At 32.8% G+C, this 18,264-nt stretch overlaps 2 protein-coding genes and 1 long non-coding RNA gene across 3 annotated transcripts in view; 1 reads left to right on the forward strand and 2 right to left on the reverse strand.

Moving 5' to 3' along the window:
- Nucleotides 1-533: 533 nt before the first annotated feature.
- Nucleotides 534-4,395, reverse strand: LOC123694530 (zinc finger CCCH domain-containing protein 15 homolog). The gene is made up of 7 exons (XM_045639990.1): nucleotides 4,156-4,395; nucleotides 3,663-3,864; nucleotides 3,240-3,340; nucleotides 2,668-2,802; nucleotides 2,145-2,411; nucleotides 1,537-1,761; nucleotides 534-746 (listed from the first exon to the last, which is right to left on the reverse strand). Exons 1-7 carry the CDS (start codon nucleotides 4,228-4,230, stop codon nucleotides 570-572), a joined length of 1,182 nt encoding a protein of 393 aa, XP_045495946.1. The 5' UTR covers nucleotides 4,231-4,395; the 3' UTR covers nucleotides 534-569.
- Nucleotides 4,396-5,015: 620 nt separating this feature from the next.
- On the reverse strand, nucleotides 5,016-5,739 carry LOC123694414. Its single transcript, XR_006751805.1, has 2 exons — nucleotides 5,438-5,739; nucleotides 5,016-5,052 (listed from the first exon to the last, which is right to left on the reverse strand). It is a non-coding gene; the product is annotated as an uncharacterized LOC123694414 (long non-coding RNA).
- Nucleotides 5,740-6,950: 1,211 nt separating this feature from the next.
- LOC123694162 (transmembrane protein 64) overlaps nucleotides 6,951-18,264 on the forward strand; it is a 28,376-nt gene continuing 17,062 nt past the window's right edge. The window contains exon 1 of the mRNA XM_045639498.1: nucleotides 6,951-7,672. Coding sequence (XP_045495454.1) covers nucleotides 7,133-7,672 — 540 coding nt within the window. The 5' untranslated portion in view covers nucleotides 6,951-7,132. The remainder of the gene's footprint in view (nucleotides 7,673-18,264) is intronic.

The following is an 18,264-nucleotide window of genomic DNA, read 5'->3' on the forward strand; positions in this document are numbered from 1 at the left end:
AGTATCGACAACAGGTTAATTTAGGCCATTGAGCTATGTTCTGTAAATTATATATACTATATAGTGCTGTTTGGAACAATACCTGCCGCTGAGTTCCTTCATCGTACCGCACGCCACAAACTAAAATACCACCCACACCACCTTGACTCCTGGCGATCGACGACTGCGCGCTTCAAAAGAAGCTTCTTTCCGCGCACAACGAGTTTATGGAACGAACTTCCTCATGCGGTGTTTCCAAACCGTTACGACTTAGGGACCTTCAAGAAAAGAGCGTACTCCTACCTTAAAGCACGCACTATCAATGTCCCCGGCATTGTTGGTGCCTATGGGCGACGCAGTGCACTTAACATCAGGTGACGCGTCTGCTCTGTTGCCTCCTCTTATATAAAAAAAAAAAAAATATCATTCCATTGATTCATGCATGGTAAATTTAGTATTCTCATTTCTATAAATATTTCTCTCTTAAATCTCCTTTCTCTTTGTACATACTTTAACCAACCACAGTACAAAAATACCCAAATAAAAGTCACCCACATTATAAACCAAGTTTATTACAATATCTGTACAGGTTAATCATCAAGGTCCAGGTTTTCCAGTTCCTCGTCCAGGTCCTCAGCGAGGAAGAGGTTCTCATTAATTGGCACAGCGCCCATATTCTCTTCTTGTGGCTTCTCGTCACCATTTTCTAGATCTTTACCTAGTTTTTCTAACCTATCGTCAGTCGCTTTCGTGCCTGAATCGTCCACCTGGAATTCATATACATTTTCATTAAAGTTATTGATTCAAACGTGCACGTGCCATGTGCTGTGACCGACCATCAGTGCGTACCGTCGGTCCTGACGATACGCATCAAAAATAATTGTATGACTATGACACTAATGCGCATGACAATACGCGTGCGTATGGTCGGTCTAGCTATGAACGGTTTTATGAATTTCCATTCATACGACAAGCGCGACTGACGTACGCACTGATGGTCGGTCAAGCTCTGCAACCAGCCTTACTTATATTACTGCTTTAACTTTTTTGATCTTTCATTTTAATGTTGAGTATTTTTAGTTATTTACTATTTTACACAAATGGCAATGGTTAATTTGAAATTTAATATATGTAGCAAAATTTTTTTAATAACTTTGTTATGTTAGTAAGATATAGTATTTTTGACCTTACTCAATGTTGAATATGGTATCAGTAAAATATAATCTCTATCCTTAATCAATTTTCTTATCTTTCAAATTATAATAATTATAATGTTACAATTATAAAAAAAAAACAATACATTAGTTGACAAATATTTACGTAAGCATGGGGGGAGGGAGTAAGAGCTTTGCATACTTTTGCTCACAAGGGGGGGGTAAATGATCGTTATGAATCTGCTTACGTAAAACTTGAACGGCCCCTATGCTGAATATGCTTGATGTCTCGTCTATATTTAATTATTTAAGGAAAACATTAGTTGAGTATTAATGTTTTCCCTAAATAAAGACGATGCTTAACATCCATATAAAATTTCACAATAGCTTTTAATATAACTACCTCGCAAGCCTCCATGCCGATGAGCTCCAGCTCGATATTCCTATATTCCTCCTTCTCCTCTTCATCCTCATGGAACTTCCCAAGGTCGAACGCCTCGTCTCCATCATCATCAGCATCAGCAGCCATCGCCGGGTCGAACGAGAACATCTCCCGTCCAGAGAGACCGACCGCTCTTCCCGCTTTGTAGTCACTGCGGCGTTGTTCTTCAACTTTGTTGAGTAGTTCCTGTGAAATTAGCATTAAAATTTGTTAATCAATACAACTATCTTTTGTTTGAATAGGCTATGAAACAATGGGAGCAATTTGAAAAATTTATATCAATCATCAATCGTCGGCATTGTCCAACTTACATCGAAGTTGATCAAATGGTTTGGTAGCATTATAAGTACACTGGATCAACCATCATCGATTAAAAAAAAGCAATATACAAAATTGACTTTACAATTAACATTCAACACACACAGTATACGGAATATTTTAATCTGTAAAGATCAGAACAAATACACTATGTTTTTATCTCTTTAAAAGCCTAGCTGTTAAAAACTGCAAGCCTACATGGCAAATTGACAATCCATATAGTAAATCTTAATAAAAACTCCTTTTCATACCTGTTTCTCTTTAATCTTCTTCTTCTTCCACGCCAAGAAGGTTTCCAGCGTGATCTTAGTCTGATTGGGTCCAAGAGCCGCTCTCTCTCTCTCTATTAAATCGACAAGAGATATCTCATTCTTTTTCTCTTCCATTTTCTTCTTGTCCCGTTTGAGCACAAAGCCTGGTGGTAAAGCGTGCCTGTATATACATTTGGTGCCCGCTGGACACTCCCAGAACCAACCATATTTCGATTTTTCGACGGCGTCGATGAAGTGCTTGCAAATCTGTGGAATGAATAATTGAAATTTAAAAATACATCTTCTTATTTTAAATCCTCGAAAACTTTGTTAAATGAAGATGTTTATAACTGAAATACAACTAAATTTTTCAAATATGTAATGTACACATGATTTCAGCCATCAAAAATAAACAGGTTTCATATTTCTTGTAGGAAATATTTTTTGTTATAAATATATGTTTAGAATATTTTTTTAAAAGTACCCACAATATTAAATAAAAAATTTTTAAAAATATACATACAATATCAGTCGAAGGCCGCTGCTTGTTACCCTCTCCGTGTTTCTTCTCTACCACTTCCTTGAGTTTGTCCTCATCCCAGTTATCCATGTTGTCTTCATCGTCACGCATATCCACATAGAGTGATCGCTTCTCGGCCTAAAAGACGGTATAAAAAATGTAGCTATATCATTTGTAGGTCCAGAATGTATATAGTTTTTCAGCGTAAATCACTACATAGTATAAAACAAAGTCGCTTTCTCTGTCCCTTTGTTTGCTTAAATCTTTAAAAATATGCAACGGATTTTGATGCAGTTTTTTTTAATAGATATAGTGATTCAAAAGGAAGGTTTTAGTATATAATTTATTAGGTTTTAGACAAAGCGGGCGATGCCGCAGGTGGTAAGCTAGTAACATTATAAAAAATTTAAATATATCTTGTATTTTTATTTATTTGAAGAAATTCGACAACATCGATCTATTTATGTTTGTAAATGACTTATAAATTGGTAATTGTAAGTTATTACATATAATGTTTGTGGCTATAACTAATTTACAAAAGGAAATTTAAGAAAGAAAAATATAAAGTAATATACCTTTCTTTCTATAGTCAAGTCGTGTGAGAATTTACACCTATCACCCTTTGCACATTGTCCTTGCTTGAAGAATGCACATACAACTGATTTTGGGTCAGTACCTGCAAAAAATAATTAATGAAGTTAACTTAGCATAGGTAGGTACTGCATTTGAGATATTTTAAAATAAATTATTTAATGAATAAAGAGAAATATATGGGATTTCTATAACATTTATAAAAGTGGTATTCTAAATGCTATTAATTTTTAAAATTTTCATGCTATTACAACGGCAGTATTTGTTAACAATATTGTAAATCAGATCTAACAGAATCTAAGAGCTTACTAACCACAATATGCAAGCAAAATAAAGATATTTGATTTCAATGAGAATAGACTTTATTTTTAACTATTGTATAAAAGTAAAATATGGTCACATCATACCTTTCTCAACTTTTTGTGTCTGTACAGGTTTGAATAGCGCTGCTAATTCCTTCTGCTCCTTCAGTTTTTGTTCCTTTTCCTTCTTTTTATCTTGTACAGGCTGCGCGGGGTGTATACCTCCACTTTTTACTTGTTTTTCTACTTGCTGAATAAACTTTTGTTGCTTTGCACCTTTTTTGTTTTTGAGACCAAAGGTCTTGTCCTGGAAATTTCATTTTAATTATATATCTAATGATTAAATTCTATTTATAAAAACATTTGGGTTCTGTTAGTAGACTGGGTTGAAATATCCAGTTAGACTGAGCATTTAGTAAGTTAAACAATTGAATGAAAGCCTATATTTCAGTGGATAAGATATACATAGATTCATATAGTATCCTGTAGGTATTGTATACCCTCATTATAGGCTATCCCAGGTAACAAAAACTGTATAACACAATAATAAAAAATGAAAAACAAAATTCAACACAAATCAACAACAAATAGTACTTACTTCAATAACTTTCTCCTTCTTTTTTTGTTCAGTCTTCTTGCTGGCTCCAGCACCACTTGCTTTCTTCGGCGGCATGGTTAGTTTTTGTAGAGAACTACTCAACTACTATTATGAATAAATAGTTAGGGAATTAAGTTAATTCGGCTATGCCGTTACTGATGATTGGCGTATTACATCAGAGGTTGAGAAAATAATATTTCTTCAATTTCCGATTTCACACCGTGGTCGGAGGAACCGAGAAATAGGTACCTAAGTATTTTGACACGAGACAGATTGACTCTTTGACAGATTGTCAAAGTCATAATAACCACAGAGCAAGTAATCTAATAAAACGCCCTATTCACGGTCCATCCCCGATGTACGTCCCGCCAAGGTCATACACGATCACAGTACACGATGCACGATGCAAATACAGTGCGACACAAAAGAGATGACAAAAAATGAGGGCGCCACCGTCGCTCATATAGCAACACTGATACTGCGACGCAAGCAATCTTGATACTATAGAATAAAAATCAAAAAAATAAAAAGTAATAAATACCGCGATTTAAAGTTGTTTCATTCATCATCGTGTAAATTTAAGACAAAAATACATTAGTATTTTAAATGACCTACCTAGGTCAAATTTTACTTAAATGTATTTGGAATTAGTTTATAGAAATCGGTCAAGCCATTTAGACTGCAGAGGCGCACATAGAATCAAACATACGAACAAACAAACATACATACATACAGCTCAAACCTAAGGCTCAAACACATTACGCTCCTTCTGGGTCCGTCAGGTAAAAAAAACAAGGTGATTTGAAAACTACTTAATTTTATTTATTTTTTGTAGATATTCTCCTTCATTTTTACTCCCATGCTCCACTATCCTGCGTACTGTGCTTTCAGAAACCCCTATAACAAACGAATTAAGATGAATAAAATCAAATAGTACATTTAACATATTTATTTAGTAGCTTAAAACTATTTTTTTTTATGTCGGAGGCCAAGACTCACTTTGGATCTCTGCGTCCACTCTAGTAAGTAGCAAGTAAGGATTCATAGATAGCTGTATGAAAATAGTTATCACTATACTATTTAAGGCTGGTTGGATTGGATATAACTTCTTGACTCAAACTGTGCTGGTCGCACTATAAAAACTAGTTTTTGTTTACATACAAATAACCTCAAATTAAATTTCAAAAACGTAATAATCGCCATAGATACGTACATTAAACACTCGTCACTAATGGAATATTCTATTTTACGTAGTACTGAGCAAAAATAAATAGAATCTCACCGGTATAATCTGCTGTACGTCTGTAAACGTTTTCCAAATATTTTTCTCGTTTTTCAGCTTGAAATTATGAGAAACACCGAATGAAAACTTTATATATGGCATCACGGACACCGCTACGTTTAACCTTTTTCATGATTTCTCCTTTTTTTAGTAAATTTCTTGTTTAAAATAACAATTTTATCTCAACTTCACCAAATAAACAACAAATTTTTATTCAACTTGACAGCTGCATTGATAATTCAGGGTTGCCAGATAATGAAAAAAAATTAGTTCCAAATTAATTAATTTCATCTCTTTTATGTCGCACTGTACATTTTATTTCACATACATTTTGTATTCAAAGCAAATGTTCGAAACACGTTCGAAATGACATCCTCGATTTGGAATACCATTTTATTCTACATCGAGCTATATTTACAGTCTCTAAATGAACTTTCATTAAAATTAGCGAAGTACATAAAGCACACAATCAAATAAAAAGCAAAACCTTTCATATTAAATGTTTGGAATAGTCATATTTCATACAAAATGTATGGGAGCCTTTCATGTAACATTTTTGGATATTTCTCGTTTTATTTTAAAAAAATTATTAAGTATTGACATTTTACTCATTAGGTATAGTTAGTTTGGGTCAAGTTTGGGTATAGTACATTCAATATCAGTTTAAAGTTTTGTTATATCTGTTATAGTTACGGAATAATCGCCTGTGCACACTTAACGATTACACCCTGCATAAAAATGAAACCCGTTTTCCTTGGTCACGGCATCACGCGTAAACGGGTGGACCGATTTCGATAATTCTTTTTTTATTATATTCCTTGAAGTACGAGGATAGTTCTTATGTCAAGAAAACGTAATATTGTACCACGGGCGAAGCCGGGGCGGACCGCTAGTTGATTATAAACGTCAACGTTAAGTGCGTGCAAGAGTGCGTGGCGTCTGGAAAAAGTAGTGTAATCTTGGGATATTTTTCCATAATACTATGTTATTAATTATGCTTATTTAGGCTATTGCTTAGGCTATAGTTCCCGAGATTAGCGCGTTCAAACAAACAAACAAACTCTTCAGCTTTTTTAATATTAGTATAGCTGATAAAGAATAAAGGAAAAGCAATGAATGAATGAATGAAAAATTGTTTATTGTACACCATATAGGACAATAATTTAAAACACATAATAACTTATTTAACAATGTACAGAGGGTGGCTTTATCGCTGACAGCGATCTCTGCCAGGCAACCCAAATGACTAGGACAAATGCTGAGTATGGTGGACAGTGGTGCATAATAAATTAAAAAAGTGAAAGAATTTATTATAATTATATATGCTACACATATATGTATAAACATTTATATTGGCTTGTATTTAATGTGTATTGATAAAAAGAAGAAGTTAAACCTTTATTGTACCAAATATTTTATAGGTATTTTTGGGCGCAACTCTGGATGTCAAAACATACATTTGACGTTAGATAGTGTCGATTTGTTATCTGTCAAGTGTCAACCCGTTTTAATTCAATATTATTCTCGGAGTTGGCAGAGGACGTTACGCTCACGGTCGATCTCAAATTTTTATCCCGTGCTGAAATAAACAGTCGTGAAACTAGGCCATGGCGAATGATATTCTATTTTATTCGCTGTCCTTACGTGCTTCATGAAATAAATATCAAAGTATTAACATAGAAAAACGTGCTCAAAATGGAAATCGTGAATATTGAAGACGGCCAAGCCGACCCGACAGCGGTAACGCGAAAGAAAAGTTTCTGGGCTAAAATAAATAATAGAACCACATACAGTTACTTAGTTAACATTGTTATTTCGATTATACTATTAACATGTTTAGTTTTAATATTATACTTCTTCAAAGAGTATTTAAAGACAATTTTATATTGGGTGGACGCGCAGGATCCGAGAATAATATTCCTTCTATTTATGGGATTGTTTTTAATAGTTAGTTTTCCAGTGACTATTGGATATTTAGTGTTGATAATAACAAGTGGTTATTTGTTCGGTATCGTGAAAGGTTTAGGAACCGTCGTAGTGAGTGCAAATTTCGGAGTAGCCGTGGCGCATTTTACTCTCAAAATGTTGAGAGCATATCTGCCTCTCGATCGCCTGTTGAAGTCCGATACAGCAAGGGCTCTCCTGAAAGTGATCTCAGGTCCTCAAGCGTTCAAGATCGTGTTTTTCGCGAGATTAACGCCCATACCATTTGGGTTGCAGAACACAATATTCGCTGTAAGTACTTTGATACTTCATTGTTTTTAAACGCAAATATGTGCGTACGTAACACTACCTTGATTGTAAAATGATAAACAAGTGGTTTTAATTGCGCGTGCTATAAAAATCGTAGTGACACTATTATGGCCGCTGTTATTGTTATTTTTGGCTCAAAATGAATCTTCATATTGACTTAGGGATAACAAATACAAAGCAAAGAATGAAGTGTTAAAATTTAAATGGCCAGTGAAAATATTAACAATATTATAATGTTATAATAATGCATAGGTACATTTATAATAAGTATATTTGATTACTAGTGTCTATTTTAATCCAATTTATTTCACTGTAATAGTGCTTGATAAGTAATTGACTTATTTAATGACCTTTAACAGGCCTCAATAGAATTATCTATTGGACAATCTTTTATTGTTTTGTACTCTTGTACATGGTTTAATGTGAAAATGAAGTAATCTCCATATTATATTAAGTTTATTTTATTATTGTCTTATTTACTACCTATGTATTTTCTTACTACCTTCTTATTAGATTATTATTCTTGTTAACAGTTACAGGGTAAATGGTAAACCAAACAAACTCATAGCATTATTATAGCTCCTTATTTCTTCCTATTATTTAACAAAGAATCAAAATGAATGCACGAAACATAATATTAAATTCAGTTGGAACAAATATATTTTTTTTATTCTGCTGGAGTAGCTAGTGTAATAATTTTTTCCTTGAGCCTTATCACACTTTACACATGTTATTCTGACAAAGAAATGGACAGTAAGGAAAAATATTTTTATTGTAAGGAAAGTATTTATAAATTTATATGCTGACATTATAATACATGTATGTGAGAATGTATTAAAAAACATTTGATACTAGCTGTGCCCTGCGGTTTCACCTGTGTGGCTCTGCTCCTGTTGCTTTTAATGTGATGATACATAGCCTAAAGCCTTCCTTGATAAATAAGTTATCTAACACCAAATGATTTTTCAAATCGGATCAAGAGGTCCTGAGATAAGCATGTTCAAACAAACAAACTCTTCAGCTTTATAATATTAGTATAGATAATGAGTAAAATTGCTAATAAGTTGATAAAGTTTCACATCAATCAAAAATCTTCAAACTGATAGTGTTTCTTATAAGTTTACTGTATGATTTATTACCAGTTTTTGAGAATAAATCAGAGATTTGATAAAAAAATTATGTTTAAGCAAAGATTGTGGATAAAACAATTTTCACAGATAATTGTGAATTAACAATGAGATTTCTTTTATGAAAAGCTTTTTCTTATCTCATGGCTTTGAAAGGATTTGAGTATAACTTGGTTCTGTAATTTCAAAATCTATAATAACTATTTTTTCTTACAAAAGAATCTCTTTATAGGACATATTATTATCTTAAATGGAAATGGGTATCTTATATTTATTTATTATTTTATTATTTAAAATGAATGTAAGGCAATGTCAGACAGTTTTGCATTGTTGTTAAAGTTTATTTACTTATGAACATTTAATTTATATATTTATTATTCAATATTCACATTTATCAATTAATAAGAGTTATAATTAGCAATTATTTTTGTTGCATTATTAACAGGCAAAATAATTAATATTGTTCAACATATACACAGGGTGTCCTACTGTTGGTACACTAAGCTCAAAGGAGGTTATAGTTTTGCATACGCTGAGTACATAAAAAAATACTTCGACAATTTTTTTTTGATGTAATTTTTTTGTTTAAGTATTTTTTACGTGATCAGTGTATGAAAAGCTACAAGTCCCTTCGCGCTTAGTATACCAATAATGGGACACCCTGTATATAATAAAACACAAGATAAAAAAATGTTGTGTGGTTTTATGAAACCACGGTAAAAGTGAAACTTTTTTTCACACTATAGACATTTAACTAAAAATTATCGTATTTGTACGATAATTATCGTATGTATCGTGCGTCACGCGACATGCGCTACACAGACCAAAAAGTTTGAGACGATGTAATAAAAGTTTCACTTTAAAATCTTTAACATTGTAACATTTGTTATTATTAATTATCATATTGTGTACTTATATGATAAAATATAACATCTTAATATAATTTTTACTATTGCGGAGGCAATATTTACTAAGATTATGAAAGGAAAGTTTGTTTGTTTGTCTATCTTTCATGTTGTAATAGAGTGATTCTTTAATGTATTTTTTTGTGTCAGACGATAGTCAAGCGACTAAAGTGAGACAGACTACTTTCTACTGCATTGAAACATTTTAAGCTATTGCATAGCTTCTATCGCGGGCCTTGAGCGTGGGGACCGAATCGAGAAATTCCGTAACGAAAAAACCTCACGCTCCCCACTCCGGTGGGCTCGGAGGTGAGGCTCGAAGGCATGCTATGCAATAGCTTTACCGCGGCAGTCCCCGAGTGCCACACGTCTTTTTTTTTTTCAATGGGAATTTCCTCTGACTACATGGGTGGATAGCTAGTAATTAATATTACTTATTGCATGTTTAAACATACTTCATATAATAATTATATGTAGGTACTAGGTACTTATAAGAAATACATATTTTAATATCAGTTTTCCTTAAGCCATCCACAATTATTACTAGTTAGGTACTAAATATTGTATAAGAATATTGAGGAATATTATTTATTGAATATATTCAATAAAATTATAAATGTCAGTAAAAAAATACTATGTACTTTCAAAAGGTTAAATCAAAGTAAAATGGGAAATATGTGTTTATAATGTTTAGGGTAATAAACATTATAATTGTGAACATTTACCAGTTTCAATAATGATTTCGTATGCAATTTTTATTATTAAACAAGTCGTGTTTTTTTTTAATTAAAGATTTGTGAATTACAAAGAATAATTCGAGTTTATAATTGACACGAGTAAATGGGTAATTGTAGCAGAGGTTAATTACTTGATCGGTTTAAATGGGGCGTCGTAAATGCTTGTTGTAATTAAGCTCACTGATGCATATGGCAATCAGTGTTGTTTTTATAAACATTCTGTCGTATTGTTGATATGCTACTGATTTTATTGGAATCCATCTTTGTTGATTGATAATGAGGAAACAAAGACAGAAAGGATTTTATTGTGTTTTGAAGTTACCTAGTGTATTTTTTGTGGAGATTAAATAAATATTTAAAAAAAAATTATAATAAGTAGGTATACGTACGGAATTACGTATTTTATCAATTTTAAGTTTAAATATTTTCTTTTCGTACTTAAAGTAGAAGGAACCTAAGCGATTCCGTAATGTTTTTTAAGCTATTGCATAGCTTCTATTGCGGGCCTTGAGCGCGGGGACCGAATCGAGAAATTCCGTAACGAAAAAACCTCACGCTCCCCACTCCGACGCATAGCATGCAATAGCTTTACCGCGGCAGTCCCCGAGTGCCACACGTCGTTTTTTTATGTAGGTAACATAAATACCAACATACCTAAGCCCCCTTTTTATGAACTCAAGCGCTAAAAAGATTACGTATTATACCTACTGGTTTCAAACAATACATTTAATCCAATTGGAAAAGAAAAATACAGCGCCGCAACCTTGTAGAAATGCATATAACTCTTCGGGGAAAGAAATTTGCATTAAAATTATATGCTTGCACTATTATAAGCACGCAATGCCGCACTAATAAAAGGCTTTAATTATACTCACACGTACGTATACAAAATATACTATACATATAATAAATCTGTAGAAGGGTCAATTCTGTACATTGAAAATATTGAAAAAATAAATAGCAGGGGGTGTTACTGGATCGATACCAAACCCAAATATGTGATTAAAAAAATTTTTGTCTGTCTGTCCGTATGTGAAGGCATCACGTGAAAACTAACGGTTCGATTTCGACGAAACTTGGTATAGTTAATTATACCTTATTATCTTGGGCGTAAAATAGGATACTTTTTATCCTGGAAAAATACGTAGAAAAAAATTAATCTTATTTTTTTCAGTTTTATCCATAAACGATTGTTCTGTAGAACCGCGAATATACGTTGTGTATTATTATAGGCCTAGCCGTATTTGGGTCCAATAGATATTTATAAGATGTCATTGTCAGAGTTACTTAAAATGGAGAAATAAACCATCCACGCGAAGACCGACATCCGCGCGGACGGAGTCGCGGGCGGAAGCTAGTACAAAATATACTCACACAGGAGCAATACCTAGGTGCTATATTGGTAGAGAATACCTAACTATTTACTATTGTATTATTTTAGGCGTTAACTTAAAATCCAGTCTCCCCGTGAACGTATCGTATGTCCAGGAGACCATCGGGATAAATAATAAAATGAATAAATCACATTAAAAATCCGTTAAAATCTTTAATTTCTAGAATTCCTATTGCTGTGTTCAAGATTACTTGTTCTTACACTAATACACTTTAAGATCGCAACCTCCGTTTACAGTTTACACACGATAATTACTGGCTCAGGCTTGTCAGTCATTATCAATAGTGTGTTTTATGTATCTGTCTAACATTGGAGACTCATCACCTACTGGAACATAAATCGGTTACCTATGAAAAACATTTACCCCTAATTGGACGTCGGATTAATACTTTTTAGAGTCTGCGCATGTTTATGCTGAATCCTATTGTACATATTTCGTCGTAAACATATGAATAGATGTGGAAACTGTATCCAATTTTGTTTAAAATAAGTTTTAGAATTATGCGAGCATAATGTACAGGTGTTCTTGAATACTGACACATTCGATTCCATACAAATTTTAACGTGCTTAAGAGGGCTTATTCAATTTAACGCAAGTCAAAATCTCCGCGATCTATTACGATAGATCGCGGCTTGCGCTATCCTTTTACTATGAACAGCATAGGTCCACAGGAGAGCGCCGAGCAACATGTCCTCTCTCTGGGAAGGCTCGCTGCCGACTGATTTTAATCGGGTCGCGCGCAGTGTTTTATAGTACTTTAAAAAAAATTGTAGAAAAATAATAGAGGTACCTTAGTTGATTTTTTAAATTTTATCTTATAAGTAATACGTTCTTTTATTGCAATATGTATAAATGATGTTCAACTAAGTCAAATATCTTGGTGAAAATAATCATTTTGTCGACTATAATTTCTAAAAAAATTCACATTGTTCGGATTTTAATTTCGTAAGTTAGGAGTCCAAATTAAAAAAATCTTTTAACTAACTATTTTAATAAGGATTTTTGCAGTTAGTTAAAAAAAAATGTGTGTTAGATCTGTCAGCAATTTCAGATATTTTTAGCTTCGAAATTGACACTAAAAGTGAAATCAAGTAATCATCGGCTCAGTTATCTTGATGGTATTCACAAATACTGTATTAATTGAAAAAAACTCTTAACTATATAGACAATAAAATTCCCTAAAATTATTAGTAATTCATATGTTTGTAAGATAAGTGGTTGATGGACAATCTGGTTTGAAAAATCACATATTTGAGCCAAACAGCGCACGGACCGCGTACACGGCCTTAATGCTTATCAGTTATCACAGAACTATAGTGGTGCTTATGCTTCTAAAGTCTCGACTCTAGACCAATATTGTTTTTAATTTACTCATATGTACAATATTATATATTATTATGTTATGTCCTCCTATTGACAAGATAAAAATTATTTAATGTACACATACCGCATATGATACTAGTGACTAATAATACATATAATAGCCGGATAAGATAGAATACCGAGTAGAGGATCAAATTTATACTAGGTATTATATCTATCAATGATTCTATATAATCGCAACAGATTATTTTTGAACCTGCTGATATTGAAAGATTAAGGCGCAAACTGATAATATGATATATTTTCAAGTTCCATGTAATTGTGGTGATCAAATATTGTTGCTATGTAGGAGATGTAGTTATCTTAGCTTTGGAATCGACTTCCTCATTCAAGGTTATCGAACTAATAGATATCGCCAATAAAATACAGAACTTATACAAACACATGCTAGAAAATAATGCAAAATACTTCAGGGGTTGTCAGTGATAATGTTTAATTCCCTTGCTAGATGACTTGTACGTTTGCCCCATATAAAATGTTATTAATGCAATGACAAGGCAACAGAATATGGGACGCAAAACAACCTCATAACATCGATATTGCATGGTAGTCGTGTCATCCATCATCGCAATCTATTAAAGAGCAAGGCTCCTGTCATGGGAGCAATTTGCAGCTTTCTCTGTCATTTGCTAGTTCTATGTTACCATTTAGTGCTTTTACCGCACTTGTTTTAAAATTGAATGGTTTTCTTGCATACCACCTGCAACTATCTGCGATTCATCCATATCGTTTTCTTTATTGGTTCTAAGTGGTTGTGGTTTCTTATTGGTTAGTAATGTAGCTACCGTTGGTTTCTTATTAGGTTTTACGTTACTATATACGTAATACATATACTTATTTATTTATTATTAGGTATCTATTCTTATATATATACGTATATAATATGTATATGTACATATTTTTATTTTATTTTTATTATTCTTTTTTTTATCCTTTTAAATCAAACACCACCCATCTAATTTTAATTCGTATGACAAATCCTATCCAAAGGTTGCCTGGCAGAGATCGCTTATAGCGATAAGGCCGCCTATTTAACATGTTATGATTTTCTTTTTTGTTCTTTTTATTTTTGTGTTATCTTTTTTGTGTGTGTTAAATAAAGAATTTAAATAAATAAATAAATAAATAATACAGACTTGTTCATAAATCAGAGTTACTTTGCAAATCTCAAATACTACGTAATTATCACTTGGAATTTTTATACAAAAGGAAGTCTCAAAACCACCGTGCACTTCTAACAAGGATATTTATCCTTCAACGCTATTCATCATTATCAAGGCCAAGGTTAGTTGTTATTTGTACAGCGATAGTCAGATTATTTATACGGAACGATTCATGTCACGACTGGCGATGCTATCACTAGGGAGAGATAACGGCATTTTTAGTTTTGGTCGGGAATTACCGCGATTTGGCTAAGCCTCCACCAAGGTTTTGGTTTAGGTCAAGGAATGTCCTGAATGTTTCGACTAGTATGCATGTGAAATGGATGATGACATTGTAAATACCTTAGTAATACATGCATAGATCAAAATTATATGGAAGCAGAGATATCGAAATAGTAAGAAACTTTTTTAAGAGACTTTTTTTAGTGCGTTTGAAATATAAGCGTCTATTTAGAAAGAGGCCCATTTCCAGGATCCTAATTCCTAGTCAACAATTTCTCACGGAAACAACCAATGAAACAAGTGGCATATATTTTAACCACGGTCTGTATTTCCTTGATTAACTTGCAGGCGCAGGCTACAAATAATATAGTTAACTTAAGAAACTATGTCATATATAAACACTGGTTTGCGTCAGAGTTTTATGAGCGCATGTCTTAGATTATTGTCTGACATTTTCCTGCCATTAATGTACCGTGTAATTGTCCAACGTTTGTTGTTCGCAGGCCCCTTAACGTTTAAATTAGGTATGATGAACGAGGAACGAAGGGTGATTGATTGTAAAACAAACAACTGATGGCCTACCATACCGGCCCTAGCCAGTTGGCTTGAATTATGAAGAACTTTGGTGGTTAGGTGTGCAGTCGAACGCGATGTAGGCTGTCCTTTTTAACATACTGCAGTCAAGCCCCGTTTATGGTAAACATTTTATGAGTAACAGTTGATCAACATTTTACTGGATACTTTTTGAAATGGTCTTGTTCCTCTGTCGAGAACTTTTGAACATACGTTATCAACTGTGCGAGATGTTGATTCAACTTTGATCTTAAACAAATGTTTACAATGAATTTAGGGTGATGGAATAGGGAGTGCATATTTTATGTCGCCCATATTTGTGACCTGTGATATGGCTTCTTTTGAGATTGCAACTATCGTGATATAAAATCGTATAAACAAGTATATAAAATCGTATCAAACGCATAAAAGACAAAGGTCTAACGTTTATCAATACAGATAAGGTAAATAATTTATAATGGGGATGACATTAGTTCCCAAATCTCTGGCAATCCAAAGTCCAAAAGCGACTTATCTATTAACGAATACAGATTAATTAAAATTGTTATTTAATCAATGTGGACTAATGAGATAGCGGGAATCCCCTTTTTGTAATACAAAACAAATAAGTAATACGATATGCCAAAAGGGAGAAGGCCCTTTTTCGGAATACGAGAAAATACCAATGTACCTATACTATAATATAATAAATTAAATTATAAAAGGTATATAATTAATAATAATTAATCAGCAGTGATGCATGTTTTTACTAGCTAATGTAATAGGTACAATCTCACTATTTTCCTGTTTTTAATGTAAGTGAATAGGTATGTTAATAATGTTCTATTTAATGCGAGTTTCGATTTTTATTATATTTATAAGTTATAACTTTGTTTCAATAAAACAGTGGATTAGATTTGGAAAGTGGAAATTTATTCATAACAATAAACAATGTATTTTTATACAACTCTCGTGTCTATGACACTTCAGTAAATTGGACACGGTGTAGAGTGTAGACATTGCTTTAATTAGCTATGAACCTTTTGTGAGTGGTGTTGAGTGCATCATTATGCAAAACTTGAGTCGAAGAAATGCTGATGAGCTCAATAATTTGGATGCAAATGCAGAGGGACTATTAAAAACTTGAGTGCGTGTAGAGTGGGTGGCGTTTAAGGTTTTGTTGGAAAGTTGTACGTATAAAGAGATAAAAAAATTGAAGAGGTTAGAAATACATACTTATAAGAGTCATGTTCTTATTTCCTAGTAATTATACCTGGAGAAATTTCCATAAACAATAATAATATAGTTTAAAAATGGAAAAAAATTGGGAGGATTTTATAAAATTATTGTGTTCCTTTATATAAGTACACAGTTTGAATTGAATCTGTCTGTTTAATGTAGGGCAAAATCGAGTCTAAAGAAATCGGTTACATACAGACATACTAACATATAGGTAAGTGAAACTAATAAAAGTGTTAAACATGCGATACTTCATCACGTTGATATTTATGTAAAACTGTTGTGTTTATAACTAATTCAGTTACTCTAAATAGATTTATCGAGCCCGACCGTTAGGTATGTTCTAATTTAGAAACCATACGTTTTTATGATATGTAGGTAACACTGAAATAGAAAATATATTTCCATCTTTATAACCGACTTCAAAAAAGGAAAAGTTCTATTTACGTATATATATTTTTATTTCCTTTTTTATGTAAATTTATTTGTAACATCTTGAATGCCACTAAATTGCTTAAAGTAAATTCTTATTACATTGAGCAATTGTTATTATTGAGAAAGTTTCCTGCACTTTCTCTAGATCCAAGACCAGATAGATGCAATAGAAAATAATAATGATATATCTATAAATGTACCTAACTAGCGGTCCGCCCCGGCTTCGCCCGTGGTACATATTCACGTTTTCTCTACATAAGAACAATCCTCGTACTTCAAGGAATGTAATAAAAAAAGAATTAAAGAAATCGGTTCAGCTGTTCTAATGTTATGCGCTTACCAACACATTTTGGGATTCATTTTTATATTATAGAATAATATCTACTAACGAAATATTTTGCGTTAACAATTTTATCCTCTGGTATTAATAAACAAGCATGTACTTAATATTATATCCTCGTGACATTATGACACCAGTTACAGTCCCCTAATATTAGTGTCAGCTAATAAATGTGTCAATATCACTAAATTATATGTAGGCACGATTGATAATGCTCAGGCGCAAGTTGCGTGGTAACTGGTAACGGAATAAAATATTTGTTTAGGTTATTTCAAAATATTTGATCGAACGAAGTTGGATGATAAGGCTTATAAATTGATAGATAGGTATGTATGTTCTTAAATACCTATCATAAGTTTTGTGATATGTCTAATTATTGTTGTTGTATTTATTATTACCTATGTAATGATTTTGACGGTATTTTAACCAGCCATATTAATCTTAATCATCGCGATTAACGTAGTCTTCTCTATACCGAAAAATAGTTATTTTTGGGTATTTACGCGATCCATATGTTATTGTATTAACACAAAAAATATAGATAGGACAGTACATATTACAAAGAAATAAAAATAGCACGCGCAGACAAAAGCCATGTCTTAAGTTATACAAACGCACTATTCAGCATAACATCACTATTGTATAGGTGACTGTAGAGATCCATAGATACGTAGTTCAAAATGATAAAAGTACACAATTGTATAGTGAGTATAAAGAAGTTGATAGGACATTAGCATTTTGGGAGTTGCACGTCGAAATGTGGCTAATTATTGAACTTCCCTTTTTCCCTCACGATAAACAACTTTAACGTCTAATCGTATGTACGGTGGTGTGCCGTGTTTAAAGATCGAATGTTGTGTTGGTAACCTATCTACACCTTTTTACTTATAATAATATGGTACCTATATATCATTCTGAACTACAATGCACTGCGTCAACAAGAAAAAGTTCGCACGTGAAACAACGTTATCGGTCGCTCATTTAGCATTGTCTGAGCGTTGTTGGCGCCAGAGATAGTACGTGATACCCGTAGAGGCAAGTGGGTCATGGTTTCGTAAATAGGTTGCCTAAATCGCC

This window comes from Colias croceus, chromosome 9 (genome assembly GCF_905220415.1).
Source record: "Colias croceus chromosome 9, ilColCroc2.1".
NCBI classification, from domain to species: domain Eukaryota; kingdom Metazoa; phylum Arthropoda; class Insecta; order Lepidoptera; family Pieridae; genus Colias; species Colias croceus.